Source organism: Chenopodium quinoa, unplaced genomic scaffold, assembly GCF_001683475.1.
Source record: "Chenopodium quinoa cultivar QQ74 unplaced genomic scaffold, ASM168347v1, whole genome shotgun sequence".
NCBI lineage: Eukaryota > Viridiplantae > Streptophyta > Magnoliopsida > Caryophyllales > Amaranthaceae > Chenopodium > Chenopodium quinoa.
In genome coordinates, this window is record NW_018742763.1 from 6,376,428 (window position 1) to 6,398,691 (window position 22,264).

Here is a 22,264-nt window from a genome sequence, read left to right on the forward strand (position 1 = left end):
CATTTGAGTAACAATACTAGTTACTCAACTTGAGTAACCTGGGCCGGCTAGGTAAAAACCTCATATATGAGTTACTATTGGACTTAAATTTTTAACTTTATATTTTTATTTGCAATTGCTTATGCTTATCAAACCAAAAGAACAAGAAATCTTCCCTGATTGTTTGAGAATCGACGTCAAAATAGCAACAAATTCTAACTGTGGTTGCTACATATACCATCACATAATCTAGATTTGTTTTGCATATGTAAATCTCAGCCTCTCGGGGATCGAGTGAACAAGCCTTATACACTAATGATGCGATATAGTGATTACAGTACTGCAAATTTACCTTCAGACAAAGCAAATTTACCATAGGACCAAGACTAAGTATTGAGAAAAATAAGCAAGTTTTCCGACCTCTACCAAGTGTTGCCTTGCTTTTATGCTTGTTTGTTGTTAGACCTTTATAGATATTGTGTCTTACTTGCATATTAGCTCCCCTCCAACCCAACTTGATGCGCTAAGGACTCGTGGTTCGGACCCGCTTGTGCCCGCTTTGAAGTATCGGCCGTCACAAGCCCCGACCACCCGCACTCCGTCGCCCAGATAGACGTGAGTGCTCCTGAGATTCTATTGCCCGCTTGTGTTGCTTTGTGCTCACAAGCCCCTCTTCCGCTCAAGGCTAGCATTCCTGCCGCCAAAAGGCTAGAGCGCGCCGCACGTTTCGGGGTCCAAACTCCCGGACCGTGACAGTTGGTATCAGCGTATGTTCTTGAGAAACGGCGTCATCCCCAAGAGATGCATTGGGGGGGGGGGGGGAGGACATAGCACGTAAACTGAAGAGAAACTAGGGTACTGTAACAAATAAATTTCATTTCTCTTTTATGCATTTATGTATCTCATATCACAGATATCAAATATCTGAGGAGCATAAGTGAGGCAAATGAGATCACTGTACAGATCATAGGAGTGATCACCTGATTCACCTCAATGAGAATAATTAATTGCTACTATGGTAATCAGGGGTTGTTACTGAAAGATAAAAATAAGCCTTTGGAACAATGTAATAATATATCAATACGGATACCCAGGGGTGCATTCCATACCCTTCCAAGATATCATTTTCCGGCGATCCCTTCCCCTGATAGATCTGGCTTTCAGATCACCACTGACTGGCTTGCACAAGCCAATATCAATTTCCAAGGGTTGAGAAGCCTCATTTAGGTAGAGATCAAAGAGCATTGCAAGACAATGCACTTGATGAGACAAGATATATTCTTCTTGATCAGGAGGTAACATCTTCAGTATGTGAAGATTGACCTACAAGAAAAGAATCAACAGTTAACGACAATGTCAAAAGAAACCAATTCCAGTGGCAATAGTAACAGACTGAGATCAATGCAAATGCTCCTTGACTGCTCCTACTAAGCCTAATAGAAATAGCTCAACTATCTTATACCTAACCATTAAAGGTGGGCGAATCAATGCACAAGACTAGATTACATGACCTTAATTGACCGTAACACAGCTTACCAAGTCATCAAAGTGCAGATACAAAGGATGGGTCATTCTGTATTCATTCTGAACAAAATAAATGGCAAAGAATATTGGAGCCAATCCCCCCACCCCCCAGAAAATAAACCAATTGACAATAGAGATAACAGAAACATTAAAAATCTTCCCTTATTATCAGTATATTTTTAGGTAAGTTTTAATACTTTATACTAACCTCCGTTTTTTATTAGTTGACACGTTTTGACTTTAGCACTATTCATACACCTCCTTTTGACCATATTTTGTGATTTATATGTGAAGAAAAATATAGTCAAGTGGGATCTTGTTAGATTTGTCAGAACATATATTTTCAAAATATCAACTTTTTATAATTTTTGCTAATCGGTAGTTAAAGATATTAATGATTGAATTTGTGCATTGACAAACGTGACTAAAGAAACGTGTCAACTAAAAAGAAACGGAGGAAGTAGGTTTTTTCTTTCTTTCTTTCAATAGTAGCATTTCTAAGCCCATGTTGACAAGGGACAAGGACTGAATTTTAAAACACTTAGTCCTTTTTACATAAATTCTGGTTCTTAGGTATCAAGCTTCTAGAATTTCTATACAACAAGCTGCTAAGCTAAGAGTTGGTCGGTCATATCATAGGCGTGAGCTAGCCAACTTTCCACTAGGTATCAAGCTTCTAGATTTTCTACACAAGCTGCTAAGCTAAGAGTTGGTCGGTCATATCATAGGCACAAGCTAGCCAACTTTCCACAAGCTTCCAAAGGTTAGCTGAGTTCTTATAACAAGGCAAGTCACAATCCTCATTCTTTTCCTTGACTAACCAATTCCAATTCTTTACTCAGTCTCTTTCTTTAGGAAGACATCTTCCAAATTCAATTCCTGTAAATAATTTACCCAACACACTTCTCATCTATCCTATTGCAAGAATGACACTATGTAAGATAAAATGTTCTACTTAGTATTTTTGAATGACTTACTGCTATGATGCCATGCCATTGGATCAAAGTTCTCAGACAGCAGTTTCTATGAAATGATAGGCATAAAAACTATATACTCTTTGTCAATGTGCTAAAGGAAGCCTAACAAGAACTTAGGTTGCACAAGGACAGGTACCAAATTGAGTACGGACACAAAACGGGTATGTAACGCAGGTTTACAAAAATAAGAGGATACGGGTAAAACTAATTAAATATTACATAATATGTTATTAAAATAGAAAATTTAATGAAAATTTCAATAATTTTTTATTATTATGCAAAAAAAAATCATTAAATTTCATCAAAATGAATAAATTGAAAACAAAGTTTGTAAAATAAAAATAAGTAACAAGTACATAAAATCATATGACAAAGTGTCCGCTACCCAAAAGGGTGCGGTTGCGCATTGTGTGTTTGGTACGGGTACGATGATCAATTGAAGTACCATGCATTATAGACAAGAACAAACTTGGATTCAGTAATGATAACATTTCAAAACAATATTCACACAAATGATAGATTTTGTATTAGTTCATCATCAAATTACCATTCCATTTTTAAAATTAGGACCCTGATGATATGTTAATTTCAAAACATTATATAAACAAGTAGATGACTTTGTAGGACATTTCGCAGTTAACACTATTTCTCTATAAAAATTAAATGTAACAAGACCATTCAACACAATACATTTAGAAATTATTCAAGGGACAAGGGATACAAAGTCAAGCTTGGGGAACTACATATATGCCTATTAGGCTATACTATTAGGCTATATTGCCAAATAAGGAAAACTTATTTTAAGCAAAGGAGTCGAGACCTATGCTTTTGAGCTTGATAAAAACAATTTCTGCATAATTCAGTTTTAATCAGGGAAAATCAGTTATAAATAGTGCAAATCAATTTAAACGATAATTTTGATAAGTTAAATCAATATCAAACTTAGTTAAAATATTTAAAAATTAACTATAAGAAATAATAGGGTTCATACAGCAAAATTTAAGAATTGAACATGACAAAAACACTAGTGAATCAGCATGATCACAATTTTATTTAGAACAAATACAAAACTTAAATGAGTTTGGCTCAACTGAAGTGATCAAGGCTTTAGAAACTTTAATGCCTACCTCAGCTTCCATAGCACGAAGCTCGTTGTACCATATGGAGTGGTTGAAGGATGAACTGTTTCCATCTGAAGACTGAGCACATAAACTCAATCTGAAAAGAGGAGGCCTGAGTGGATACTCCATGCTTATACAAATCTGACATTGCATACAATCAATCAACAAAGTGGCTGAAAAACAGCAGAATAAAAAAGAACATCTGAAACTAAGTATTTACCTTGGCCTCTAGATCAACATCCCCCTCCTCCACATCTCTTTTCCGGGTTAAAATAAGTTCAAACTCTTTAACTGCATAATTCACCCAAAAATTTCCCTCGTCAATACTTTCATCTTCCCGGTCAGTTTGGGGAGTGTCATCTACTTCACTTTCACTATCCATCATAAGATCAATATCATCCTCATTTCGCCCAAAACTCTGGTTTCTGGCAGTTTTGACTGGAACTGTAATATTTTTTGATATTAGTGTCATCCGTTTAGAATGTTTGGCAACTGATCCTTGATTTAGATTAGCAGTAGATTTTTCATCAGTCACAACAGCTGCTGGAACCAAAGATGGAAGTTCCCCATCTTCTGTCACAATCCCTTCTTCTTTAGAGGACCCAGCTCTTCCTGCCATGTTTGTATCCAACGAAATATGGCCTTGTTCCACTTCAACTCTAGCTAAAGGAATACCTTGGTTAAGAGAAGATCCTTGAGGCGACCACCTATGAAGAAAACACAGGTGTTCATGAGCAGCCCACGGAACACTTTGACATCTCAGAGGGGGCCATGTATGTTTTGTAAGTGAATCAAGCTGTTCCCTGTAATCCAAAGATAACACTCAACAAAACAGAATCAACATAGATAAACATAAGAAAAGACAGTCTACATTATATTCAATCCCAGCAACCAAAAAAAGCAGACTCAAGATTTATTTGACTGTTGGCATCCATACACATAAGAAAAAGTTAGCAACTGCAAGGGACTGCAACTAAGCCAAGAAAAAAAAATTAAAAAAATGAAGGATCGAAATCCAAAATTTGCAACATTCTGGTTTTCATATACAAGTCTTATATTCTATCCTATCACTTCAAAACCCAGACAAATAGAGCAGTGACTCACGCAAGTGCAAGCTGAGCCTTCTTCCTCAACCTAACTCTTTGCACCACCGTCTGCACTCGATTTTGCTGCCGATACAGTGAAAGTCCAGAAATTACAGAGTCCTTCCCAGCCTCAAACTTAGCAGCTTCATTACTAGTTGATGAGGGCGACAACTCCGGCAGAAAATCAATTCCTGCCAAATGCTGGGCCCATTTATATGGGCGCATAGTACGTTTTTCATCAAATTCTGCTCCATCACCCAAGAGGAGCTTAGCAGACTGCACCAATAACACATCAAGTTAAAATTTCATTGCAGGATTTCAGAAGAAACAAAATAATCAGTATTGAAAAATTTGCATATCCCCGGAATCATACTACATATACACAATAGTCTCACAAATTTTCAGGCAATAGTATATCAATCATCAAGAAGTCAATATGACCTAAACGAGATGTTCATACTTGATGAGGTAGCTCAAGGCCCGTGTCATCAGGGAATAGATTGCACAGAATGTTATTTTCAGGCCCTTGATCAGACCCCTCAACACCCACACAAACAACATTCAGCTTAAACAGGTACTCAAACTTCAAAGTAACAAGTCTGGCAGACTTTGGATCAGAAACTTCATTTTCATGGACATGGAGAATGATTCTAAGTGGATGAGCTTGATATATCCCAGCTGCATCAGCATTTTCCTTGCCAGCCATTTTTTTGGGTCGTTTTCTCCTTCTTTGACCATCATCTTCCTCATCCACTACATCATCATCTATCCGCGAACTTTCCTGCATGGATGAAATGCCTGGATAACAGAAATTTGTCAGTCCATTCACCCAATGATAGATGAAAAATATTATATCTACAAGGAAATTCGGCATCATGCTATAGCTACTGCATGCACATTGCCTTTTGTTTCTTAACACTGAAGAAACAAGAATAACATGTAGAACATTTAAAAAAAAAAAAATTAATGAACAATATAAAAGGGGGGAAAAACACATGAAGATGTACACTACAGACAAAAGATTAGACAGCATAATATGATCATCCATATTGAATAATTCAGATTTAAGAACGGGAATAGCAGATACCAGTATCTTTCTGTGTTTGCCGCCTAACAAAGGCTTGAGCATCCTTCAAGCTTCCAATTATTTCCAATTCAATGTTTTCCCCAAAAGCTTCCTTTTGGGCCATGAACTGAGAGTAAATTATATACAATGGCTGAGGAAGCAACTCTGCTGCATGCAGCTGCTTTTGTTTCTTCGTATGTAAAAGTCCTAGTTGGTTTTGTGCAGGCAATGACGCTTTCTTCAAAGCCTTGAGATGTGAGGGAAGACTTGACAAGAACTTCTTTCTGTTGGCAATAGTCTCCAAAAAACTTTTCTTCTTCTGCTCCAGCGTCTCACGAAGCTTGCATAGCTCTTTTCTCTGTGAAAGCCATGTCAGTAGTTTTCACCCATCATACAAAGTTCATAATATTCAAGTCAAAGTGGAAACTAACTACAACCATCTCACTTGTAGTGAACTATATGAATCATAAATATAAAGTAGTGAACTATATGAATCAAAGCAATAAAGCTTGCAAGCCCCTTGTATCACTTTGTGAACCCCCTAAAGAAAGAAAGGAAAAAACAGAAAAAATTTGGGTGGAGAGGCTTAGTAATACATAAATACTATCCCTGTCCCCTTAATAGTTTCAAACTTTACTTCATTGAGCAAGACTCCCCTCTTAGGTATAGGCTTCATGACTGATGAGTCCAGTTTCTCTCCTGAGAGTCCTACTTGGATTCTGTACCCACAACCAGGACGTGTCGTGTCGACACTAGTACAGAGGGATGGAGGACCAAGTCAGAGCTTCGCAGACATTAATAGCACTCCATAATCAAGACAATCACACTAATTCAACTCTTCTATTTAGTGAGAACCGCCTTTACAAAAAAGAATTTTGTAAAAGTGAATACATCTAACAGGTAAATAACTTTGGTTCATTCATTTAGAAGATTTCAACAACAGATATATGTAAAAATGGAAGTAGCTAACAAGTAGAAACTTTAGTTCTTTCACCAAGGAAGTTTCATGCACTACTCAGCCCTAGTTGCTTTATTGCACTATCATGTCTATCTAGCAGCCTGCTAGAAGGAAATCTGAAGGGATAGTCTTCAATGTCAGCTTATGTAAACAGGCAGATCATGCTGTTGTTGGCTGCAACATTGCATTGTGGAATGGAAGTGGTAAATGGTTGCTTCTGTGCACTATTACTGTTCCCTACTATTTTACAATCTCTCAGGTGGAAGAATATAACAGCGTGTTAAGAGGTCCTGATTGGGATATTTTCTCAACAACAGAAGTAATATTTCTTGTAAATAGGAACATTATGACATCATCAGATGACACTGGTGGCTTGATGGGAACAGAAGAAAGCAGACAGATGCTGTGATAGACCCAAGTCAACCGACGTTGGTGTACACGAGACGCGAGAAAAAGCAGCAGCAGCAGCAGGCATAGGGAAGGCATTTCTTTGCAACATGCCAAATGCAATTAAGAAAAATTGAAGAAAGATGGGCTATCAACTTTAGCAATGTTCATTTATGGTTTTTCTCAATTAGTAAAGTATCACATGTACTCTCCCTAAGGTCAGCCTTGACCATGAGTATAAGTATTGTAGTATGAGGAAGAAGAAACGTATCCAGAAAATTGTGAGGAAACTCTTGAGAGATTTGCAACCTAAAGTTGCTTAGGAGATTGGCAGCCTCAAATTGCTAACTTGTATCCCTTGTCACGAATTAATCAATCGAGTATCAACCTTCCATTTCCTTAATTTCTTGTTAATTTACAGTAAATTGCTTAGTCTATTACAAACTTTTGATACAGGACAATAGGAGAGCCACCCCAAAAGTTAGCTCGGGGGAGGAGAGCCCATTGTCCTATATAAACCCCACATCAGTCCCCCATATGACCGATGTGGGACTCAAGTCCCATACAGTCCTATAACATTCGCCCCTCCTTACGGACCGACGTCCTCGTTGGTCAAGGCAACGTTTCGGCTGGCCACCAACTCCGTGGGCCACCACTCTGAGGTTGGCTCACGTGGTGGCGTGGTGGCGGCGGCCGTGAAGGCTGCCATGGAGGAGAAGCGAAAGAAGATGGATGAAACGCTAGCAGCCAAGCTGGAGGACTCAGGGTGGATATGGATACTCAGGCCACCATCGAACGGGGGAAGGTGGAAAAGCTACGGGAAGAAGTCAGTGAGAAAGATGGTCAACAACCACCCCGTCCACCGCCAGTAAATTCCAACTGGAGGTGGAAGCTAGCCACAATCAAGATGAGAATTGAGTTCCCAGCCCAGAGTAAAACGAAATTTTAGGAAGCAAGGGTGGCCAGGTGAGGATGGGTGGCGACCACCAGGTGAGGATGGCGTGGCGTGGCAGAGGATGGCGTGCTGGAGAAGACGGAGGCGGCGACGATGGTGGAAAGTGGAAGCATAAGTTGGACATGCTGATTTTCAAAGGTAAAGACCCAGATAATTGGGTTATGCGGGCGAAAATGTACTTTGACTTCAATAGGCTGTGGGAGGAGTATCGCGTGACGGCGGCGGTGGTAGCCATGGATGGTGCAGCGCTCCAATGGTACCAATGGGAACAAAGGAGGCCGTTCGCCCGTTGGGCGGATCCACGACAACGAATTCTAAAGGAATTTCGATCAACCAACGCCGGTTCCTTGCACCAGGAGTGGTTGGCAGTGACGCAAACGAAATGACAACGGTAGAAGAGTATCAGAGAAAGTTTATCGAACTAGCGTTTCCCTTGGAGGACGTGCCAGAGAGTTTATTGAAGGGTCAATTCGTGAATGGCTTGAAGGAGGAGGTGAAGGCGGAGCTCCGATTGTTAAATCCGGCTACCTTAGAGAATGCCATGGAATTGGCTTGAAGAATTGAAGAGCGCAACACAGTAAGTGGAGGAAGAAAAGGGACTGTGGGACCTTGACGGGTTGGGTCTAGTAGTTCGAGTCCAGCCAAACAAATCCCATGAAGAACCAATCTTATGGGCTCCCCACAGCTATTTCCAGCCAAACTTGGCCACGAGCCCCAGAGTCGTAAGGGTCCATCAGTATGGGCCGGCCCATCTCTTCCCAATCTTCTCCGAAAATGGGAAATGTACCCAGAAGACTCATAAAAAGTGAGCTACAAGAGAAACAAGCCAAAGGGCTTTGCTTCAGTTGTGACGAACGTTGGGGAGCTAGGCATCGTTGCAAGAGGAAGGAGTTAAGTGTGTTATTAGCCGGAGTTAGGGGCAAAGAGGAGGAAATGAGTGCAAGTCATTTGGAGGATAAGGAGTGGGAAGAACCCGAAACCAACGTTGAGGTTTCCCTTTATTCGGTGGTTGTGATTTCCAACACGAAGACCAGGAGGTTGAAAGGGTTCATCAAAGGGAGGCAAGTGGTGGTTATGATTGATCCAGGAACGACTCATAATTTCATATCGACATCGGTGGTTGAGGAGGCTAAGATTCAACTTACGAAAGGTGGTGAATTTGGAGTATCACTCGTTAATGGTGATATCGTGCGTGGTAAAGGAGTGTGCCAAGGAGTGCGAGTCAAGTTGAATGGTGGAGTGACGGTGGTGGAAGATTTCCTTCCACTTGACCTAGGCAATACCGACCTCATACTTGGGGTCCAATGGTTGGAAAAACTAGGGGCGGTCACCACAAATTGGAAGACCCACGAGATGAGATTCACGGTGGCCAAATTCCAGTGGCCGGAGTGCTGGTGACACTCATCGGTGATCCGTCTTTGGAATCGACCCTCATTTCACTCAAGGCCATGTTTCGTACTATAAGCAAACAAGGCAATGGGCTATGGGTGGAAATTAATCAAGTTCGCAGGCCCAAAATGAAAAAAAAGGAAGAAATTGGGCCTCATGGTGGAACTGGGCCGCCAGCCTTCTTAGAAGACATCTTATTGAAATTTGAGAAAGTTTTCCACTTACCAAGTGGATTACCACCATCGGAGCATACCATCACTTTGAAAGAGGGGCGAGACCCGGTTAGCGTGAGGCCTTACCGGTACCCACAAATTCAAAAAGACGAGATTGAGAAGATGCTACGGGAAATGTTGGAAGCCGGAATAATCAAGCTTTCGACGAGTCCTTTTTATAGCCCGGTGTTGTTAGTAAAGAAAAAAGACGAATCGTGGAAATTGTGAACTCGGCACAGTGGCTACCGTGGGCGAAGTATGCATACAACACCTCGCCGCACACTTCCACTAAGACAACACCGTTCAAAGTGGTGTACGAAAGAGAACCGCTCAAATTAATGCGAGTTGGGCTCGGCGGACTCCGGTGGGATCTTTGGAGGAGCAGCTGAAAGTATGCTGGACGAGTACAGTTGTATTTAATCCGAGCACAAGTAATGAAGTGTAATACGGATAAACACCGCCGGGAGGAGCAGTATGAGGTGGGGGATGAGGTATTCCTCGAGATTCACCCTTATCGGCAGCGTTCTTTGGCCAAACGGCCTTTTAAGAAACTGGTCGCTCGTTTCTACTGCCCCTTAAAATCCTTCAACGAATTGGCAAGGTGGCGTACAAGCTGGACTTGCTTAGCTCGTGTAAACTCCACCCCACCTTTCATGTTTCGCAACTGAAGAAAGCCACGGGGAGCCAAACCATTCCCGCACAGGTGATTTGGAATTGGTTGTGGAACCCCAGAAGTTGCTAGATGTAGGGAGGTAACAAGGTAGTCCCGGAGGTTCTCATTCAATGGTCCGGGTTGCCCCCTTTCGAAGCCACGTGGGAGGAATATCAGGCCATGGTCAATCATTTTTTGTCCTTCCTAAGGACAAGGTGAAACTTTAGGGGGGAAGTATTGTGATAGACCCAAGTCAACCGGGTGTACACGAGACACGAGAAAAAGCAGCAACATTAGGCATAGGGAAGGCATTTCTTTGCAACATGCCAAATGCAATTAAGAAAAATTGAAGAAAGATGGGCTATCAACTTTAGCAATGTTCATTTATGGTTTTTCTCAATTAGTAAAGTATCACATGTACTCTCCCTAAGGTCAGCCTAGACCATTAGTATAAGTATTGTAGTATGAGGAAGAAGAAACGTATCCAGAAAATTATGAGGAAACTCTTAAGAGATTTGCAACCTAAAGTTGCTTAGGAGATTGGCAGCCTCAAGTTGCTAACTTGTATCCCTTGTCACGAATTAATCAATCGAGTATCAACCTTCCATTTCCTCACTTTCTTGTTAATTTACAGTAAATTGCTTAGTCTATTACAAACTTTTGATACAGGACAATAGGAGAGCCACCCTAAAAGCTAGCTCAAGGGGAGGAGAGCCCATTGTCCTATATAAACCCCACATCAGTCCCCCATATGACCGATGTGGGACTCAAGTCTCATACCTTAGATTAGACAGTCCTATAACATTCGCCCCTCCTTACGGACCGACGTCCTCATTAGTAACGACCACGTTTGGTCACGGCCGTGTTTGGTCACGGCTGGCTTCCTCCGGGCCACCACTCCGAGGTTGGCTCTGATACCATTGATACAAGACAATAGGAGAGCCACCCCAAAAGCTAGCTCAAGGGGAGGAGAGCCCATTATCCTATATAAACCTCACATCACTCCCTCATATGACCGATGTGGGACTCAAGTCTCATACATTGCAATGGACAGTCCTATAACAGATGTAACCATCAATGTAGCCTTATAACAATTGAGGTAAAATTAAACCCATCCAACCCCACCATCTCACATAGCATCAGACCATTAATTCAACGAATCTAGGTAAGGAGGGTCACACATAAAGGAGTATCTGCAGCAAAAATCAAAAGGCCCCTGCAAAGGCAACCATAACATGTATGCCTCATCAGGCATAAGAAAGCTAAAAGGCATATCAACGCATTCAAATAACCCAACTTTTCGCCAACCTCAACAATTCCACCCAAAAGAACAAAACAATCGTCATAGTATAAATGGTTCACTTTATTGCAAGGCTCTTATTATGTTTCCACAATCGTGCAAACTATCAGGTTGCGGGAATGGAAATGACTTGTTGGTCGTGGATCATGTTGTGATTGTTGCAATATGAAATTGATTTCAAAGTCTTTTAGGATTTTATATCAATTGTACTTTGTTAGAGTAGTTAGAATAGACTATTAGAGGCTTAGAGCCATTATTTGGGAGACATTGAATAACAAGTAACTTTGGAGCACAACACGACATGTAAGTATAGCGATTCAGGGTTGGACCTTGGAACATCTGGTTCGAAAAAGATCGTAGGTTTTGAAACAATATGGCCCAATCTAAACAATGAAGTCGTATTTTAGTACCATGGAATCAATACTCTCTTTTTTTTTAGGATGAACAAATTAATATAATAAGAGCTAACATATACTTTGTATATAGTAAAAATTAAGAGGGCAAGCTCTCCTCCAATGGATAAAAGTATTAAAATTCACCCAAGAGTTCCTGAGTCTCCAGAAATGAGCAACTCCTATAGGCCCTAGTTGCTGGAATGCTAAATTGCTACCCTAATCCACAACAAATCACAAAGTGACACCTAAAAAGGTATGCAAAGTATGTTCTAGCTGCACACATCATAATATTGCCATCAAAGCATTATGGTGACTATGCCACTCACATCCACTTCTTCCCCTCGGCCTTTCCTAACTCCACAAATAGAATCTCCCAGAAATCCATGACAGAATGGGGTTATTGAGCCACATGGTATAAATTATAGCATGTGAGCAGGATTTACATTTTCATTACCAACCATATAGTAGACTTACCAAGTTATTGTTACAAATCCCAAGAAATTAATATAGCGAGGGATGAACAAAAATCCAGAGCTCTAATTCTGAATTCTGTTGATTTATCCCTCTGTGAGGAATTACTTAAACAAACTCTTAACACTTGTACATATAAAGGATTAGTCAATCAATTAATAGATACCACTAATAACTCGGCAAATTTTACAAATATCAAGTGAGACGACATAATGAGCATAGATCAGGTCCAATGCTAGTATCCAAAACAAAAAGCATTCACCTAAAGTAGATCCTTGGCTTTCTAAAGGAATAACTGGAAAATTGGGTAGCACATAAGGCAATTATTGACAGTGCATGAAAGATTTGCATATGAAGTTACATGACAAATCTTCCATCCACACCCTGAAATCTTGCACCTCGGATAACTAAATGAGAAACCAAATTGCACCCTGAAATTGCACCTCAGATAACAAGTTTTGTGATTTGGTTCCTCATTTAGTTATCAGGTCCAATTTCAGGATGCAAGTTATTGTTTCAGATAACTAAATGAAGTTACATAACAAGACTCCCTACTCTCACCAATACAGCATATTGAGAATCCCACCAATTTTGACAGATCTATATTCAAGGATTGAGGAGAGATGTTAAGAACATACAAGTGGTCTTACTCTCAGATTTATTCGTCTTTTACCAAGTAAATCAACACCTCTTCTCTTCTTCTTTTCTTTCTTTCTTTCTTTTTTTTTTTTTTTTTTTTTGTGCTTACCGCACGGCAAATTAATACATAAGTTTGAAATGTTGCTTCAAGTTTGTATGGATAATTGGGGGGGGGGGGGGGGGGAATCATTGTTAGATATGATGATGATGATGATACTAGGGAAGATGCCTAATAATTCTCAATAGCTCAAGAATTGAGGGAGTAGTTGGAGAGAACTATAAATGACACTGCAATACCCTTATAGGTGTGTTTGGATGCAAGAATTTCATTTGAAACTTCGTAATTGGGTGAAATGAGGTGTATAAACCCAATAATTTGAATTATGGAATTGGCCCATATCCTTAAATGGTGTTAAAGGCCCATGAATATGTGTAATTCAAACACTGTTTATTGTCATTTCAAATTCAGTTAGCCCATTTTTCTTATGCTTTCCTTTCTCTTTCATACAATTTATTAGTTCTTTAATCACCATTCTATTTCTCTCACTCCTAAATTTTCCGCTCTCTTAAACTTACACCAAGGCACCACTGTCCCAACCAACACCACCATTACCCTCTCCCCTGTTGAAAATTGCTATCTTTTATGCCACTGTCACCTTCTTATCACCACTTTTTCCGGGCACTTAATATGGCTTAGGTTAATTCATACTTGTAATTCTTCAAGACTCCTTTGTTCCCAAGATCTGTACTTGTAAATTTGTTCTCAGTATTTTTTTTATTAGAAGAATTTGTCTCACACTTGGATTTAATTCTTCTTTGCTATGGGAATCAAATATTAGAATATCCAATGTTCTAAAATAACAAAAAAAAAAAAAACAAAAAAACAAAAAAACAAAACAAAACAAACATCATTTTTTATTATTGAATTTTTCTATGATGATTGTATTCAAATTTTGTTGTAATTTTTATTTGGGAATACTATTAATAAATTCTAGTCCATCTATTCAGATTTTGAATCCAATTCTTCTGCCTATTACTTTAGTTTAGATTAAGTTGAAATATTGAATCCTACCTTCTCCGTAAGTAATTTCTTCAGCTGAATATTGACAATTCTAAAACTGAAATTCTACTCAATTCCAAACTCAAAGTGAAATTGAAATTCTAGATTTCATATTGTCATTATTAACAAAACTTTAAATTTGAAATTGAATTTCAACATGTAAATTCCAACATTTAAAATAAACAAATTCATATTCCAATTTTACAAACACGACCACCATTTTAAATGGAAAAATTCAAATGAAATCCAGTTTATCCAATTTTCCAAACACTACCACATGTCAATTGTGCTTGAGACAATGCTCAATGCGAAAAACTACAGAGTATCATAGATTAGAGCTGGTGATTTGGGATTAGGCCCATTAGGGAAGGCTGGATTGTGATTGAAACTCCCCTATAAGTTTTGACATTTATCACGTGACATAGTTTTAGGTGATTAATAATAATTTGATCATCAATTTTTTATTTTATGATATACCTGAATTTGTGGACAATATGAAAATATGATCCAGTGGGGGTATCTTTTTAATTGAAAAGTTAGATGTGATAAAAGATAATGGGGTACTTTTATTACATGTGTGATGGTGTAGGGCCCTTATATAGGGAAGAGAAATGCAAAACCATTTTCCCATCAACAGTATTCTTAAACATCAATCTCTTAAATCCCAAATATCCTTCCACTTATTTGAGCACACCATATTCCACTTCATAAGATGGTCATTCCTATTACCACTAACTCCAAACTACACCAACCTTCATCAACTTCTCAGCTTTATGTTGCTGCAGCGACTGCAATCTTAACAAAAGAAAGATCAAACATGACCTTTGCTACCAAAATACTATTACCACTAACTCCAAACTACACCAACCTTCATCAACTTCTCAGCTTTATGTTGCTGCAGCGACTGCAATCTTAACAAAAGAAAGATCAAACATGACCTTTGCTACCAAAATAAAATTACACATTCTTCCAGCCATACAATCTCCTTGAAATTTTCATTATCACAGGTTCCAAAAAACCCTATGAAGAGAGATCCCTCCAAGAATTCCAATAAAATTTGAGGGGGTAAGCCTGAACTGGACAACCTGCTAGTTCAACAAATTCTGTTAATAAACAAGTTCTTTATTACCACCAGAAATTTGTTTTTCCCTATAGTATCTTTAAGTAATACCTATCAACTCAAAGAATATGAGATATCCTTCACTCAAGTAATCATAAGAAAAGGAGACTGAAGATTCCTAATTCACGGCAATTACCTAAATCCTTAGCGAATGACCTCAGTTTGCGGAAAATGGAAATATATGTGACCATTTGTCCCCATACCCAAAAAAAATAAATAAATAAATAAATAAATAAATAAATAAATAAAGGTTAAATAAAATAAAATAAAACCATGAAGTTGGCATCACCCTAAATTAGAGTTACCTACTTAAATTTTGTAAGAGTTGTATTGAGTGAGTAGTTGTTTTGTCCTTATGCGTGTGGGGTAGGAAATAGGATAGGGGCCTTGTTAACATATAATGAAATAAGGCAATCCTTTAGAAGAACAAACTAACCAAAAAGGAAAATGGACGGTTTTTGGGTTAGAGATTCAATAACACTGCCTTAAGAAGACAATGTCCAGGTAATAATTTGATACATAACTGGATGACAGCCTTGGTTGCTTGGAGGCTGCAACTAAATCCCTAGATAACTAGCATACAATTAGGTAAATCATAGCAAGATTACCAATGAATGTCTGATGAGTTCTATATAAACTTACACAAACATTGTAAGATATAAAATGTGAATCTGTCACTCAGATCACACTTAAGTTTCTTATACACATGTAGAAGAGATTAGGAGATGAAAAGCCAAGTAAATGACTACCACATTATGCATACCACTCTGCAATAGCATAGAGATACAAATAAGTAATTACCTGGAAAAGCTCATAATTAAGCCTCTTAAGCATCAAGTTGTGAGCAGTTTCATTTGATACAGCAGTTCCTTTAAACTCTTCAGGAGCTTGACTAAAAAACTCAGCCTCGGTAACAAGTTGAATGTCAGGATACTTGGATTTGAAGTCTTTGCATGCCTTTATAGCTTTCAGGTAGTGGCTCTTCTCATACATCAAATTATGAAGTTGCAAACTTGTGGAGTCCACAGGTGCTTTTGCACGTTCAGTCTCAGCTTTCACGCGATCTTCTTCAATCAAGATCTTACGGTTTGCCTGCATCAAACACCCTCTATCATGACATTGCAAAGGAATTCTTACTACTAGGTTATAGACCATATCCATTGAACAAAATAAAGAGTTAAAAAGGAAAACTATAGATTAGCAAGACTATATTCATGTGAAATACAGAAAACTTTCTCTTTTTAGTCTTTACATAGCCATAGCATCCTTTAGAAGATGAAAATACAATATTGGAAGTCCAAGAAGGAAGGGAAGGTAAATTAATGAATCAAACAATTTCATTGAAGTTACACTATTTGATGACCATGGATACATAAATTCCATCCTAAAATTATGATATCTAGATATAATAGACCTAAGCCATTCAAAAGGATGACTTAACACCTTTAGGATATTATGCGCCAAAAATAAACCTAAACTAAGAGAGAGAAAGACATGACTATCCACACTAAAAGATATCAAATTTTAGGCGTAGTTCTATTGGAGCATAGATACATACCTAACCTTTTTTTTTCACTATATCTCAAAAGGATGTATCAATTTCTACCTATACAAACAAGAATGTGGAAATCTTAGATAATAACATTATATTATAAATTTAACAACCCTTGACATCTCTTATTATTAAGATACATTACCCCCCTTAGAAAAAACCTATGCTCTTAACCTTATTCATTATTTCCACCATATCTTACAAGGATGATTCAAATACTACCAAAAGAAACAAGAATGTACAAATACTAGATGATAATTATATATTCTAAAAGTTACCTCATTACAATTTTACAACCTTTAACAATCCTTACTCTAAAAGATAAATTTACCCTCTGTACATTTTTAAAAAAAATAATAATAAATAAATCCTCCCTCTATTCACAAATATATGTCCCATTTGACCTAAAAATCATGTCTCTAAACAGTGGCGTATCAGGAATTTGATCTGTGGGTTCGAAATTGTTAAAAAAAAAAAAAAAAAAAAAAAAAAAAAAAAAAAAAAGCAGATAACTCAAATTCGAATCAAATACATAAGTTTAAATTCGGATTACAAGTATACAACAAACATTTAGATAACTTAATTCAATAATACTCAAGTTCATTGTGTATACTAAAATAAATAAACTCTAAAATAAATAAAAATTTTAATTGTGAAAACTCCACAATCTACATTAAGCAAGAAACAATGCAAAATCCACAAGTCCAACACACCATAAAGACACAAACTCACAAAGGCACAAATATCTGGCAAATTTTAGGATATGTTAGTTATTCAAATAAATACTTTTATTTAAAATTAAATGTATATGAATCAAGAAAAAAAAGTTCAATTAAATTCTTTACACCCAATTCATAACTCTCATCCGTCGTTATCATAATTTTTTAACAAATCATTATTATAAACAAGTCTTACAAATAGATTTACTAAAACCGTGCATTGCACAGAATTAATTTAGTACAAGTATACAAGATTACAATTAAGTGGCTTAACAAAAACACAACTATACAAGATTACAAGTTAATTACTCAACAATTCAACAAATCATGAATTCAAATATTCAATTACTTCAACAATTCAACAAAACAACAAAGGAAAGAATAAATCCCCAAAAAAATAGAAAAAAGATGGCAAGGGTCCCCCATGACTAGTAAAATAGAGTGAGGCGGGGACCGCGTCTTATGAAGAAATAAGGCTGATAACCACTGAGCTAGCTTGCATCATATTGCTTTCTCTTTCACGCATTATTCTTTTAAGCCATTTTAATTTTCATTTTTTTGGAAAAAAATAAACCTTATCAATTTTTTTACGAAAAATGGGTGGGTTCAATGAAACCCCTTGAACCCACCCTAGATACGCCACTATCTCTAAATAAAAATCTCATTTCTCCACTATCTATTTTACTATTCGCCTTTAATCAATCAAACCCTACTTTTTTTTTTCTTTATTCACTTGCCAAACCCTACAATCTTTTGTTATATTCACCTTTAACCAACAAACCCCAAATTCTTCTTTTTCTATTCGCATGTAATCAATCAAAACCCCACACTTTCTTTATTCACTTTCTAGAAAAATTTATGCAAAAGGCCAAAGGGATTTTCATTTGAAGGCAGGGAATAGGGATTTTCACTTAGAGAGAGGAAATACGAAACAATTTAAGTCACAATTTCTTAAAGTTTTCTTTATGCAACTACTAGATGAAGCTCGTGCGATGCACGGTTTGTTTGTATTTTTCAGATAAAATATTTTATTAAATATATATTCATCAAATAACTTTGTGATATTAGCTTTCTTACTACTTGAATTTTTTATTATAAAATGATTTTTTCTCATATTTAGATAAAATTTGTAATATAAATAGATAATATTTTATTTTACAATATTTTATATATGGCTGACCACACTGTGTGGTCAGGATTACTTAGTCAGGAGTTACTTAATTGATCAAGGGTTACTCAATCGATCAGGGGTTATTCGGTCAGTGTTTGGGTGTCTCTCATCCGGCCACATGATATGACCAGCCACACAAAAAACACGCTGATTTTATTTTTATAATTAATATAAAATTTTTTATCTAAATTAAATTGCACTTCTTTTTTTTTCATTGGCTAAAATATAACATTTTCCTATGTGACGCTCTAAAATTAATCTTACGTGGCATAATCCTATTGTAGCGTTTTAAAATTATTAATCCTACGTGACACTTTTTTATTATAATCCTACGTAGCGCTTTAAAAAAACTAATCTTACGTGGCATAATTTAATTATAGCGTTTTAAAAATATTAATCCTAAGTAGCACTCTAATAATTTTTTAAAAAATAAAATCCTAGGTGGCGCTCTAAAAACTCGGGAAAAAAACTCCCATTTATATATATATATATATATTAGATTATTCCTTGAACTCCTTAAAGGTTGAACTTTTTCAACATTGAAGACCAAAGTTTTAACAATAAAATCAACATCAAATTGAATGATGAAATGAATGATTCCAAGTTCCTACAAAAACTTCAATTGTATACATTTGTTATTAATTCGTCAAAAGCACATAAATAAACCACATTAAGACCATACCTTTATCTAAGGTAAGTATGGTCGATTTGGTCACCAATAAATCCAAAATGCTCATATCAAACATTAAATTACATAAGATAACTCTAATAAAGCTCATCACAATAATTTGCCATAAGCAGGAAAACAATTATTCATCCTTTGATACTAGAATCTTTGGGTTTGAAGTTAGAACTTATAAAAGATCAATGGAGTTCAAACCTAGTATCCAAACCTACCTATAAATCTTATTTTGATAAATCAAGAGCAATATAAAGAAAATAACAAAATAAAAGACTTAATCATTGTTAAATGGATGAATCTCAAATATCTCAATCAAAACAATATTTGGTACACTTGGCTAAAAAACGTAACTTTTTATTTATTTGTGCAAGAGGAATGAAAAGTAAGAGCTCTTCTTTTCCATTTTCATCCAAATAATTGTCATCAATAAATCTATGAAGTCCTTAAAGGTGATAATTATAACATGTGGTATCTATGCTTACAACAATAATTTATATGGATTCATAAAATAATTGATACATTTCTTTTAAAGAACCACTAGATAAACTGCTATTGCTAAATCAAGAAAGAATTTGTTGAAAAAGCCTGATCCATGCTCGAACTTCATTTTGTCTTCCTAAATAATTTGACTAAATATCAAAGATAAGATTTAGATGCACTTTTAATAATACAAATAAGTCAATAATAAGCGGACATAAACTTTTAGTGTACTTCAAAAGCATTGCATTCTCTGCTAGAACTTAGGGGGCATTCCGTCAAGTGGTTAACATAAGAGAAAGGTGAAGGGTAAAAAACATCTAAAAAATCCAATATGTTTGTTTGGTATTAGGGACTGAAAATTCTATAATTAAGTTTATTGATCTATGAATATACAGAGAGAGATATTATAGACCCAACTTCTCAACCACAATAGCTCTTCCAGCAACTTCCTTTCTACCCCTTGACCTCTTCCTTTTCGCAGCCTGCCACCTCCATCTTCCTTCAAGTATTCAGCCTTTAACCATCACCAACAACATAGTCTCTGACAACAGTGTTGACAGGCCCGATTCAGATTCTACACTGGAAAATCCAAGGCCCTAATTCACATCTATGAAGCCAAATGTGCCTGAACTTAGTCATTGAAATCAAAATTATGGCTTGACTGGCATAATCGATCAGCTCTGATCAAATCTATGAACCTTGGGATATTAGTGGTTGACATGATAACTTTGGTTGCATAATGGTGTATGTAGGCTCTGTGACTTACCAGCCAGCATCACTTTGAAAAATTTTCACCAGATTGCAACTTGAATATACCTTCAGAGCTGAATGGCCATTGAGAGGTGAGGTGACGCTGGGGGAAGAGTTTGACATGGCTAGTTGACAAAAGGTGATAGGGAGAAGAGGGCATGTATGATTGAATTTATTTGCCAGAGTTGAAAATTGACCATGAAAATATCTACTTAAATACAGTTTAGCTGATTTGTAGTACGAAATGTTATACTGACCTTTGACCTAAAGTTTCCAAAGACACACTAGTACTTCAGATCTACATTTCGGTAAAGGCCCTTAATTCTAATTGCATGATTGCAGCACTAATCAGTAATCACAAGCTATTGTAAATCACAATGTCAGCGTAAAGGGTATCCATTGCAAGCAATCTGACCCCTAGCATTACCTCAATAATAGCATAGAAGCCATTTCCAATAAAACAATGGAAAAACACATCTTGAGTGTCAAATCGGATAAAGTCTAATTCAAGGTAGAAACATAGCAAGCTGCTAAATCAGATTGAATTTATCTCAATCAACAATACCAAACACATACCCACTCTCATATGCCATTCGAGTTCGAAATCAATACACTGCCAGAAAAACTAGTAGATACAAATTCAGGATAGCCTTCGAAACGATTTCAGTTCACCCATTAATTAAACAAATCCTCCCACTGCTTCATACTCTGGGATTTACACATTCACAATATCGCAATAACTAACATCGCACCAAAGTGAATGCTAGAACCATTGAATAAGCAGGTACAAATTCAGGATACCCTTAAAACGATTTCAGAATCACCCATTAGTTCAACAAATTCTTTCACTGCTTCATATTCCCGAATTTACACATTCACAATATCGCGATAATAATATTGCACCAATATGAATGCTAGAACCATATAATTCTAATTTCTACACATCAATTATAATAAAAACACAGCACGAATAATACCAAATAACAACAAATTACTCAAGCAACCAAAAAAATTAATTCGACCATGAAAATTCATGAAACAAACCCTAGAAAGTGAGATAGTTAGAAAGGGACCTGACGAAGAGAGACGAAATTGAGGAACATCTGAGTGACAAGCTCGCGAAGCTCAGGTTTAGGTTTATCATCCTTTTTGAGAGAAAGCATCTTAGCAACTATCTCTTCCACGGAAAGCTTGCTCTTTTTCAGCAAATCATAGGGAGATTTCTCTACCGCCGTTGGAGGAGCAACATTAGCTTCCGACGTTGACGCCGTAGACGCCGCCGCATCTTCCATCTTAACATCCATGGCAGCTGAAGCTCTGTTACCTCGATGTGGTTAATGCTTGTCAATTCAACTTTGGAGTAGTTTTAAAAATCAGACGTAACTAGAGGTGTCAAACTGTCAAAAATTAGGGCTGGACCGGATCACACCAACCCGGACTAGACTGAAGACCGGTAAATTAAAATTCCAGATCCGGAAACCAATGCCCGGACCGAACCGAACCGGTTTAGATTGTTATTTTCTTTTTTTTTTTTTTGGATGCATGGTTTGATTTTAGAATTTTTTATAAAAGATTTCAAAAAATTTAATGATATTGGCCATGTTTGGTAAATGACTTTTG

General features: G+C 37.1%; 1 protein-coding gene across 1 annotated transcript; it reads right to left on the reverse strand.

Moving 5' to 3' along the window:
- Positions 1-581: 581 nt before the first annotated feature.
- LOC110724432 (THO complex subunit 5A-like) lies at positions 582-22,014 on the reverse strand. The gene is made up of 8 exons (XM_021903850.1): positions 21,718-22,014; positions 16,092-16,382; positions 5,774-6,110; positions 5,147-5,484; positions 4,706-4,962; positions 3,822-4,404; positions 3,608-3,742; positions 582-1,302 (listed from the first exon to the last, which is right to left on the reverse strand). The coding sequence occupies exons 1-8, from the start codon at positions 21,946-21,948 to the stop codon at positions 1,057-1,059; spliced, it is 2,418 nt and encodes an 805-aa protein (XP_021759542.1). The 5' UTR covers positions 21,949-22,014; the 3' UTR covers positions 582-1,056.
- Between the last annotated feature and the right edge of the window lie 250 nt (positions 22,015-22,264).